A 12,198-nucleotide genomic window follows, 5' to 3' on the forward strand; every position below is an offset into this window, starting at 1 on the left:
ATATTAGGACCCACAGTAGGCTATTCTCCAAGCAGCCATTGGTACTTGAGCAAAGCAAGGAATAAACCTTAGTTTACCGTAACCCTGATCCGTCGGTGCCCAGTGATATTCTCAGCTTTGGCGTATGAGAGAGAGAGAGAGAGAGAGAGCGAGAGAGAGAGAGAGAGAGAGAGAGCATTTCAGAACAAGAAGAAAGTGATGACTTGAGACTTTTCAAAACATTCTGCCACCTTTGAAGTTCCTACGAGGGATTCACTGAAGCCTAATTATTGTGTTATTTTGATCACTCAAAGTGGACTTCAGGTGCCAAGATCCACAACCTCAGGATACATCAAGTTTAGAACCTCCACCCCAATCAACCCCGCGGTGCCAGATCCCCCCAGCACAGGACAACCACAAAACACACAAATTGCTTTCCCCAGCACAGGACAGCCACAAAACAAATACGTGGATTGGAAAAAAACTCTTCCCAAATCACAGAGTTCAACACATCAAGTACCAGGACACCAAACGTGCCATGGGGCTACTCACTGAAGATGAACTGGGGTTCCCCGGCCACATAATAATTCACACAGGCACACACACAGTCTGAAACCACACAGAAGAGAACACAAACTGGTCCAGTCTATCAAAGAAGTGATTGAACAAGCCAGCTCGACTTTTCCCAACTCAAAAGTAGTCATATCTGCACTGCTACCCAGAGGGGATATCAAAGATGATGACATCAACACCATCAATGCACAGATCTCCAGATTCTGTGACACGAAGCTCAAAGTCTACTTGCAGCCTGTGGGACAAAGTACACATCTGCAAAGCAGCGATCCCAACCTTTGCAAAGAGCCTGAAAGACACCGCATTCGACCGCACACTGCCCATGTCCTACAGAAGCAACAGGGCGATGAAAAACTCACCTATAAACTACTCTACACCCAGAAGACACCAAGCAGCACCCAGAGGACACCACTCTACAACCAGCACCCCGCCTGCATTCAGAGGACACCACTCTACAACCAGCACCCCGCCTGCATTCAGAGGACACCACTCTACAACCAGCACCCCGCCTGCATTCAGAGGACACCACTCTACAACCAGCACCCTGCCTACAGCCAAGGCCCCCCCTGCCCCACCCGGAGGTCACGCCAGCCCACCACAGGCAGGCCCTCCCCCCCCTCACGCCCACCACAAACTACACATACCCACCACCATCCACGCACATGCAAGCACCACCAACCACACCCCTATACACTTATGCCCAAGCTCTGAAAACAACCACTCCCAGCCCCTCACACCCTATGAGCATGCATAATGAGTTCATCATCATGCTCAGTGAGCTTTGCACCAACTGGTTGCAGTCCAAAACTACTGGAATAAAATTCCAAAATGGATTGCAAACCTTATAGACTCAGTGAACACAGTCTTACGATTGAGAAATTCCGCCATAGAGAGAGTTTCACTGAAGCCTAATAATTATTGTTATTCTGAGCTGAAGTGTAGCTTTATTCACAAAACTTGACACGTCCATTTTTCAGAGTTGTTTTTGTAACCCTGGGTAACCTCCTATCCATGTCAGTAATTTCATCCAAAGCAATCTCCAAATTCCATCCATTCTGATGAGTCTCGCCGGGGGTCGGAGAGCTGTGCTTTTATTGATGGCCTTTTATTGATTACCAACTCTTGTGACCAGGGAGCTAGATAGCAGTTGTTTCCCTTTTCCTCCTGCATTTTACTCCTATACTGAATGGATTAGACTTTGGGGAACACGGTTAAGTCGATGCACATGCGCTGGGAAAGTGGTAATATCCCCAAGTTTGATCCTCAGTATACTGTAGCTAGTGGTATATTTCTGCTCTGTTCACTGAGCTCATTGGCACCTAACTGCACCCCCCCCCCCCTTTTTTTCCCCCTTTCTCTTAGTTTTAACCTTTTTAATCCTAATAAGTTAGTTTTTATTCTATTTGTCCTGTAAAGCGACTTTGAGTACATAGGACCGTGCTCACATAAATATGCTTGCGTTGTCGCACTGCGACTGCTCAGCGCAAAAACGTCTCATTGGAAATTAACTACTGTATGCTATAGGCGCGTTAAATCGCTTCACGTTTGAAAGGCCCTTTAGTGTGTTGGTCTTTTTCAAAAATGAATTAATGTATGATTCTCTTTGCAGGGAGGTAAAATCGTACTACACGCTGAGGGCCCAGGCCGTCGACCTCGGCACCGGTCAACCTCTGGAGCCGGAGTCCGAGTTCGTCATCAAGGTGCAGGACATCAATGACAATGAGCCACGGTTCCAAGATGGCCCCTACACCGCCAGCGTCCCTGAGATGTCCCCTGCAGGTGAGAGAGAGGGAAGCAGTTCAAATATGATTATTTTATTTTTATTTTATTTATTATGACATTTCCCTGAAGGATAGTCCCTTTTCAAGGGAGTTGAAACACATGTACAGACAAGTACAGTACAGTACAGTACAGTACACAACAACAATAAGGACATACACAAAGGCTCTTCCCCTGTCTCAACCCACCACAAACCCACTACATCAGATTACTTGTAACCTTGGAAGTTAAGTGATATACTATATACCATTGCAAGTAAGATATACAAAATACCAAAACAAAAAATCCCGAAAATGGACAATCAATGAAAATAAACAAGTAAATGGTGCATTTACCATTTACGATTTACAAGTATGCCAGAAAAATTAGGAAATATAATCAGAAACAAGAACAGCTTTTGGGGGGGGTCACAGCCTGAACGTGTGTGTATGTATGTATGTACGTATACGTACGTACATACGCACGTCTGTAATCAACGTAACTCGGGTATACTATGACATACTAGGTTCCCAACTTGCATTGTTCCCATGTAGGCCGGTGGCACAGGTCTAGTGGTCAAGATGACAGAAGTCTTATTCAAAGTCATCTTTGGATTTATCCCCTTCTCTCTCTCCCCCTTCTCTCTCTCTCTCTCTCTCTCTCTCTCTCTGTCATATGTGTATTTTTTTCCGACTTGTAACCATGTAAAATGTTATCATTTTGTGGTTCTTATGAGAGAGAGAGAGAGAGAGAGAGAGAGAGAGAGAGCTGTTTCACTGGACATTATTATTCTCAGATTCAAGCTTTTGTCTCACAGAAATCAGATGTGCCCTTTTCTGGCATCGGATTCGTAATGTCAGCTTTTGAGTGCACCTGTAGCCCACTGTGTGCATAACGCATTGACATACGAATGGACGGCATGAACGCACACACGCATGTACGCACGTATGAACACACACACACACACACACACACACACACACACACACACACACACACACACACACACACACACACACACACACACACACACACACACACACACACACACAGTAAATGTATCACAGAGCTAGACCTATAGCTGCCCATCTGTCAAGTAAATACCATTACTGAGAGGTAATTTAACAGTGGAAGTCTTACAGTAAAACCTTAAGCTGTTAATGCTTCAGCTGAAGCCTGCAGTACTCAGAGGGGTCAACATGTTGAACCTAGCATGTGTGCTACGGCAAAATACATCAACACATACATTATCCATTTAATGGAAAGTTTGGAGCACTATTACATAACTACTTTTTCTTATTTTAGTGCAGTATTATTGAGACTTTGCGTTTAGCTTTTCCCCCTTTCTTTCTTCTTTTTTTTTTAAACACATGCCATATGTTTGTTTATTGACAAGTCAATATCCCCAAACACATTACAGCCTGTCACAAAGCTAGAAATGATAGAGCCAAGAAACTAATCTGTAATTTCATTTTGGAGACACTCTCAGCGTGGATAAGCTCACTGACTGACTCACCCCTCCAGGGAACTGTTTACTTTTCTTTTCTTTTTTTCAGTATAACGAAAATAGTAAAGCCTAGTTCACACCGAAGAGATTTGTATAGATCTGTAATTATCGGAGTGCTACAGTACATCGTCGTACGACGCATGGGAGTGTGAAATCACAGCAGTATAATAGAAAATGTAACCAGAATAATCTAACTCTCCAATGATTTATAAAGATAATTGTAAATAGGGAGTTAACCAGTCAATTAAACATGATGACCTTGAGTCTGGACTTGCTTGATTCTTATTATCTAAGTATTAAGGGCCTTTGTCCACAGAAAGCATTAAATGTGGAGGATCACTTTGGATCTCATGTCGCCAACGTCACCTGCATTTAGGAGTGTCAAAAATAAATTGAATTAGAATCGCGATTACCGTTATGAACGATTAAAAATGTATTCATCATTTTCCAAAAATCGTTTGTGCTATGTGCTATAGTTCCAACACTTCCGCATTCCATTGTTAAAATGGGAGTCAACGCTAGTGTCGCCACTCTCATACTATTCCACTCGGGCTCGGTGGTGCTACAGTTGTTTTAACTGTTTTTATAGGACCATCAAAAGTCCCAACATGTGCCACTGCCTTATTATCAAACATTTCTTATCAAAGAAATGTTGAATTGTTTGTATTTATTGTAAAACAAATAGGGCTTTGCAGCATGTCCAATCAAGTTTAAGTGCATATTGTTTTTGACAGGGACATATGTGACACAAGTGACTGCAACAGATGCAGATGACCCCACCTATGGCAACAGTGCGCGCATCGTCTACAGTATTCTTCACGGGCAGCCCTACTTCTCTGTTGACTCCAAGACAGGTGAGACAAGGCCTGTAGATCATTTGTGGTTATACTTTGTGTTTATACTTTGTTGTGCCGCTCGCCAAAAATATCTGTTCTACGAGCTCACAGTCACAACAGCTTTACTTTCGGCTAACTATTCGGCCATTTCAAAATGCCAGCGTTTGGTGTATTGCGTGAGGAGACAGCTCAATCACTATGTATTTCAAAAGTGTAGACATTTTTCAGTTCCTCCCAGGTAGCATTTGAAAGGCCAATTTCAAGAAGCAATCCAACACTTATATTAATGTGAGCCTGTAGGTTCTTGAATCTCAGTCTCTATGCTAAGTGTACCTGTCCTGAAGCACTGCAAACAGCCATGCAACTCATTAAACTCATCTAAATGTCATCATTGGCCATGGCAGGCACTTTACAGCATGTACTCAAATTGTGAACCCTTCACACCATGACAGCTGAATACACGCAATGTTATCCATGCCAAATGCTTCCAGCTCAAGTGTTGGGGGACTACAGTATGTTGACTAAAGACTGACTCTGCCAGAAGAGTGAGTTAGGCTGATTTCTTCTCCTTTGTAACACTCATTTGAATCAATTTATTTCACTGTCTGGTAAGGATTGGGCTTGTCTGGCCCAATGAAAACAATCATTATTTTGCAGACTTGTAGCCCACCCATCTCTCTTTCATGTCATGATAAAAAAAGAACTCGATCATATGGAAATGATTTGCAGTTAAATTTAGGCCTAGTCCAAGTCTAAATCACTCAGAAATCATTAACACCATAGCAAAGGAGTTGGCGTAATGCCGCTATTGATTAGTAATAAACAACGGTTGCGTCCTCCTTTTTTCACTTTGAAATGTTTTTAGTGTCTGCTCGTGATATATATCGCCAAGATAAGGCGTAGACTTTAGCACCCACATCTTTTCAGGCGATACAAATTCACATCAACATGTCTAGAGTGACAACCTAGAGAGAAGACAGATGCCAGAGCCATGAAATCTTCTACGTAATTACTTCCTTTCTCAAATCCGACGTAGGAAAGAAGAATGAAAAACTAATGCCACCTCAGAGTAATGATTTAATTACTGACACGTATTTGGATTTGACCCTTGTTGATTTGAGAGTTGTTTGTTTGCTCATGATATTTATCTCGGCTAGGCCTACGACAAGCAATAATTATGGTGTGGACTCGCTATATTAACACTGGGATAGCATTTATATAATACATAAAGTCATGGGTCCATTCTCACACTGAGTTCAATTGACAGAGGATATTACTTTGCTCTACTGCCAATGGCTGCTAGTTTTAGAGGGGGCTCATTTTCCAAATTGCTTAGTTGTCTTTGAAAATGTGGTGTCCTCATTTCTAGTTCTTTATGTTCCCTCTCTCGCACTTACACGCAGGCACGCACGCACACAGGCAGGCAGGCACGCACGCGCACAGTTGCACAGGCACACACACAAACAAAAGCAGGCACTGAGGGGCACAATTGAAGACAGACCACGAGAGGGAGAGAGCATAAACTAAAGATGCTGGAGTGGCTTTAGCTACCAGCAGTACTTCAGTTCATCCTCTCTAGGCCCACTGTCCGGTTCACTTGTGATGTTTGTTAGTCTGAGCACGTCTCTTAGAAACTACACCATCGTCGTTATGGTTATCATCATCAAGTCGGTACAAAATAGTTAGAACTGTTAGTCACTGAATTATCTGCACAGTAGAAGTTAAAAAACAACAAAGTCAACACAATCCACCAGTACTTATTGCTTCCCCTCTCCTGGTGGCTATATTTACATCACTCAAAAGGCTATATGCACACACAATAACTCTTCCTACTTCTGGATCCCTTCCCTCCTTCCTTGTCGACAAAATCAACTGTAGATTTAGTCAACTAAAATCGTGTGATATTTAGTTGACTAAAGCCAGACTAAAACTTTTGAGATGACTAAAATGTGACTAAAACTAAATGGAATTTTATCTAAAAGACTACGACTAAAACTGGAAATTTGCTGTCAAAATCAATACTTTTTTAAAGGTTTTCCTTTGTTAATATCCAGCCAAATAAAAGCTCTAATGTTCTGGCCTAATGAATTCTATGCTCTAAAAGCAGGGTTGACCCAACCCTGGTGAGAGTGTATGAGTCCTGGCCATTCTGGTATACACCAGGGTTGACCCAACCCTGGTGAGAGTGTATGAGTCCTGGCCATTCTGGTATACACCAGACACCATTTGGCTTTTATTCACGTTTTTGAATTTATATCAAAAATGGTTTTGAGTATTTATATTTTGTGTGATGTCTGAAGGCAATGTTTGGTTTTAGATATAAGATTACATGGTTTAGAGGGGGAAGTTTGGTTTAGTCATGGATGTTTATTATTTGAAGTTCATGACGATGAGTGTACATTTAAGTTTGAGTTTGAGTTTTTATTTTCCGAGAATGTATTGGCAATCAAGAAGAACCAATGGGACTGACTGTCACTGTCCATGGTCCTGAATTATTACCTGCTTTTCCACCCCCTTTCGGCTATAGCATTCTCAAACATAATTTCAAAGACTCTCACTTAACTGTGAGGGTGTACAAATTGAACCATGCGTGTACACTCTCAGAATTACAAATGGAGACATTTCGAGATAACTGATGTTGAGAGAATGTAATTGACTGTTAGATTGTACATACTATATTGATTAAGGTAACTCCCTGTTGAAGGTCAATGTTGATAGATTGCATATCCATTTATTTCATTGTTGATATAGATCATGCATATATGCACCTAGTTGATAGACATATTGTATATTTTTCATTATTCACTACTAGTGACTATAGATGCTTACCGATAGATTATTATATTCTTTAAAATATTTGACTTAACATAATATGTATTCATGGACTGTTCAGATATCCAGTGCAGATCTAAGGCCAGGGGCTCAGTGCATGATTTTGTTTTAGCTTTATTTGTATTAGTTGTATTATCTTGGTTTGACTCTCACCTCATGCGTTTCATTCTCACTGCTGTGGCTGCTGTGACACCTGAATTTCCCACTGGGGATCAATACAGGTTTATCTTATTGCTCTCTTCCAACCTCTAATCCCCCCCACCCCTCTCTTTATCCATCCGCCTCTGACTCTCCTTCTCTTTCAACTTCTCTCTTTTGCTCTCTTTATTTATCTGGGATTTTCTCTCTCTTTCAACCTCTTTTTCCTATACACTATCTGCCTCATTCAGCATGTCTTTCTCTCTCTCTCTACCTCCTGCTTTCTTTCTCTCTCCTTCCCTCGTAGGAACTTCAAAGGTGACAGAATGTTTTGAAAAGTCTCAAGTCATCAGTTTCAAGTCATCACGTCTTTCTTCTTGTTCTGAAATGCTCTGCCCTCCCCTCTTGTCTGTATTGGTCTCTCTCTCTCTCTCTCTCTCTCTCTCTCTCTCTCTCTCTCTCTCTCTCTCTCTCTCTCTCTCTCTCTCTCTCTCTCTCTCTCCTGCATTTGCACCTAAATGAATAATCTTTCTTCTCTTTTGGTGGTATTTTGTCCTATTTATAATAACTTTCTTCTGCCGCCCTTATCCGCATCACATTTCCTTTCCCCTTTCTCCCCTTCCTTCCCTCTATATTGTCTCCCTCCCTTCCTGCCACCACCCTCACCCTCTCCTCCTCCTCGTCGTCTCCTCTCCACATGCACCTTCTCTGTACCTCCTCTCCACATGCACCTTCCCCCTCCTCCTCTGCACCTCCTCTCCACATGCACCTCCTCTCTCCTCCTCTGCACCTCCTCTCCACATGCACCTCCTCTCTCCTCCTCTGCACCTCCTCTCCACATGCACCTCCTCTCTCCTCCTCTGCACCTCCTCCTCTCCACTTGCACCTCCTCTCTCCTCCTCTGCACCTCCTCCTCTCCACATGCACCTCCTCTCTCCTCCTCTGTACCTCCTCCTCTCCACATGCACCTCCTCTCTCCTCCTCTGCACCTCCTCCTCTCCACATGCACCTCCTCTCTCCTCCTCTGCACCTCCTCCTCTCCACATGCACCTCCTCTCTCCTCCTCTGCACCTCCTCCTCTCCACATGCACCTCCTCTCTCCTCCTCTGCACCTCCTCCTCTCCACATGCACCTCCTCTCTCCTCCTCTGCACCTCCTCCTCTCCACATGCACCTCCTCTCTCCTCCTCTGCACCTCCTCCTCTCCACATGCACCTCCTCTCTCCTCCTCTGTACCTCCTCCTCTCCACATGCACCTTCTCTCTCCTCCTCTGCACCTCCTCCTCTCCACATGCACCTCCTCTCTCCTCCTCTGCACCTCCTCCTCTCCACATGCACCTCCTCTCTCCTCCTCTGTACCTCCTCCTCTCCACATGCACCTTCTCTCTCCTCCTCTGCACCTCCTCCTCTCCACATGCACCTCCTCTCTCCTCCTCTGCACCTCCTCTCCACCAGGTGTGATCCGCACAGCGCTGCCCAACATGGACCGTGAGGTGAGGGAAGTGTACCAGGTGCTGCTGCAGGCCAAAGACATGGGGGGTCAGCTGGGCGGGCTGGCGGGGACCACCACCATCAACATCACCCTGAGTGACGTTAACGACAACCCTCCACGCTTCGCCAAAAGTGGGTCGGCCGCAGTGCCCTTCATTTTTAAGTTTCTTTGATAAGGATAATATGGATGAAATTGGTGGGGTGGATGACATTTTTGTCTATATTGAAGGGGGGTGAAACCCCCCAGGCTGATTTTGTAGTTAGTTTTCCAGTTGAGCAGCAGGCTGCATAAAACTGACCTTGTACAGTAGTACACCTTGATGTAGCACCACAACAGCTGCATCTACTGTAATACAATTAATAATCTCTGTATTTGCATTTCACTGCAAGGGAATTTCAATATGACCAATGTTGTTTTTTGAGGCAGAAATATAGAATAATACTGTCACGCCTAATAAGTAACAAATTGTTCGTCGTTCTTTCTTTCTTTCTTTCTTTCTTTCTCTTTATTATGTATGCTCTCTATCTTAACCATTCTACAAGTTGTGAGCTTATAGATCTGCTATTTTTGGCATCCACATTCCTGGGGGAACATTAACCAAAAAGAACAGATCTATAAGCTCACAACTAGTAGAACTTATTACTTGTAGATTGGCTATTATTGGGTGTAGATGAAAAGAAATAGGTCCAAATTCAGAACCATCTCAAGACCACTTTACTAAGTCTATAGAGGGTTTTTAATTTTTTTTACTCCTGTGACATTTTGCACAAACATTCCTAGTAGGACAAAGAAAGGCTGATTCATGTGTTGCCCTATACCTCTTGAACTGTAGGTCGAACAGTCCAAAAAATCTGTACCCAATTATCTCTGAAGTCATGTTGATTTAATCAAACATTTAGGGGCGATGCCCAAATTTGAATTGCATGTTGAAGGGCCACTATAGTATAGAGCACACCTCACCACTTGAACCTTTGCCATAGGGGCCATCACAAATGCGAACAATTGCACTGTATGTCAGCACACAGCTGCACCCTACAGACGGCTGCAGCCACCCATGACTGTCTAGCTGGGTATAGGCAACCTGGCCTGGTGGGGATTTCTGCTCCCAAGGAGCACAGTTTTCTAGTTTATCCTCCTTTTTATGACTTGAAAGATGTATTCAACTGCCTTCTGCCCCTCTCTCTCTCTCTCTCTCTCTCTCTCTCTCTCTCTCTCTATTTCAGGTATTTTTCACCTGCGGGTTCCAGAAACGGCGTTGGTGGGTTCTGCAGTCGGCCGCATACGAGCCCACGATCTGGATGCGGGGATGAACGCAGAGGTGGAATATTCTATCGTTCCGGGAGACGAGGGGAACATGTTTGACGTGACCTCCAACGGCCATAGCCAGGAGGGTGTCATCGTCTTGAAAAAGGTACTGTGCGTTGCAAAATTGACACACAGTACTGTATGTGCCGTACATGGAGATCCTTGGCCTGTTGGGTTGTCATAATGTATTTAGTTAGTGTAGTCGCACATGCAATAATATCCCTTCTTCTTGCTAGTTGACAGTATAGGGACAGCATCGTCCAATCCATCAAATATTCGCTCCACCCCCAAACTATTTTCATTGGTTGACATCTGCTTGCTGCCTTGCACCTGTTCCTTGAATACAGCTATTTTGATTGTCAGAAGTATTATGAAGAAATGTGGAACGTCCACATATCAAAGTAGTGGACGGACAACACAGTAGCTTGCTGCGCCATCTTTGCTCCTGACTTATGGTACTTAACTTCATATTTCTAGCATGTATTTCAGGATTGTTCAAACCGCCATCAAACGGTATAATGGGACCCTTAATATTCATAGCCTATTTGTGTATTTCAATATAGTTCAAACTGGCCGTCATCAAAGTGAGTGAGACCCTCCAAGTTACTTCATATTTATATTTCAGGGTGGTTCAAACAGTCAAACAGTATAGTGAAACTTTAAAAAAGAGTTACCCGGTCACTTTAAAAAAGACTACCCAGATAAAAGTACTGCAGCACTCATAAGGTCTGGACATTTATTTCATTACAGCGGTGACCCATTAAAACAACGAAAACGTCTGTGTCATTTTATTTTTGTTCAAATATCTGGAGCTTACTTGAAAACGTAATTTAGAAGAATCTGCCTCAGGTGCTCCAGTACCTTATTTGTGTATGAATTACTCAAGTAACTATATTTTCATATTTTTTTGTTGTGCACCGGAGCACTTGGACTTCCCTTAGTGAGTGAAAGCGGTTGCTTTTACTGAAGCAAGGGATCTCACATTTAAAGGGGTGCCTGTTTTTGCGTGTCTGTGCATGCATGCGTATGGAGGAGATATCTGAAGGAGACCATTGTGGACGCGTCACATTGTAGCTTCAAATAGCGTATACATCTGTTTCCTGTCCTCTCTCATTAGTTATTTATTAGTTAATTTAATTAACTATTGATTCAGGCTGCGTCACGATGCTATGGCCAACATTACATGTGAGGAGAACAGATTCTTTGCCAGTCTGCATTGAGCTTTGGTTCTTTAGTATTGACTTCCTTTGTGTTTGGTTTGATATCTCTCCTGCCATGGGCACTCCTCACTAGGCTATCAGTAATGCATTTAACATATTGTTGCTGGCGGGCAGAAAGTAGTACAAATTGCAGATCTAGCTCACAACACGTCGCTTTGAGACACGTTGTGAGCTTATACAGTAGATCGCCTACTTTTGCTATTTAAAAAATAGATGTATACAGTATGTATGTGAAAATGGTTAGTTAAGCCAATAGAGTTTGTGACAAAAGTTTTGGACATAATGTTTCCAGCCAAACGGCGACTATATAAAAAGACTGCTTCACGGCCAAACGTGGCTGTGACGCCAGGTTTGCCTTCACAGCCAGTTGAGAGTTTGACAAGAGCGGGTGGTATAATGCAACACCGTTTCGATATGCAGTATGTTCAATACAAAGTTAGTCCCTCCGTGCTTTGTTGTTGACACCTTTGAAACGTGCTGCAGATCATGCAGAATTTAGAATTGGTTCTAATTTGGCAACAGCTGGAGATGTCTCCACTGTATGAGTACACAAGACTAA

General features: G+C 43.2%; 1 protein-coding gene across 1 annotated transcript in view; it reads left to right on the forward strand.

Annotated features, from left to right (window-relative positions):
- cdh12a (cadherin 12a) overlaps positions 1 to 12,198 on the forward strand; it is a gene marked incomplete at its 5' end in the record, with an annotated part of 78,895 nt that overhangs the window by 31,697 nt on the left and 35,000 nt on the right. Inside the window, 4 exons of the mRNA XM_080779000.1 lie at positions 2,162 to 2,331; positions 4,552 to 4,671; positions 9,078 to 9,245; positions 10,338 to 10,525. Of these exons, the coding sequence (XP_080635126.1) occupies positions 2,162 to 2,331; positions 4,552 to 4,671; positions 9,078 to 9,245; positions 10,338 to 10,525 (646 nt within the window). The remainder of the gene's footprint in view (positions 1 to 2,161; positions 2,332 to 4,551; positions 4,672 to 9,077; positions 9,246 to 10,337; positions 10,526 to 12,198) is intronic.

The sequence above is a fragment of the Protomyctophum bolini genome (genome assembly GCF_963924005.1).
Source record: "Protomyctophum bolini genome assembly, chromosome: 12".
Lineage (NCBI taxonomy): Eukaryota > Metazoa > Chordata > Actinopteri > Myctophiformes > Myctophidae > Protomyctophum > Protomyctophum bolini.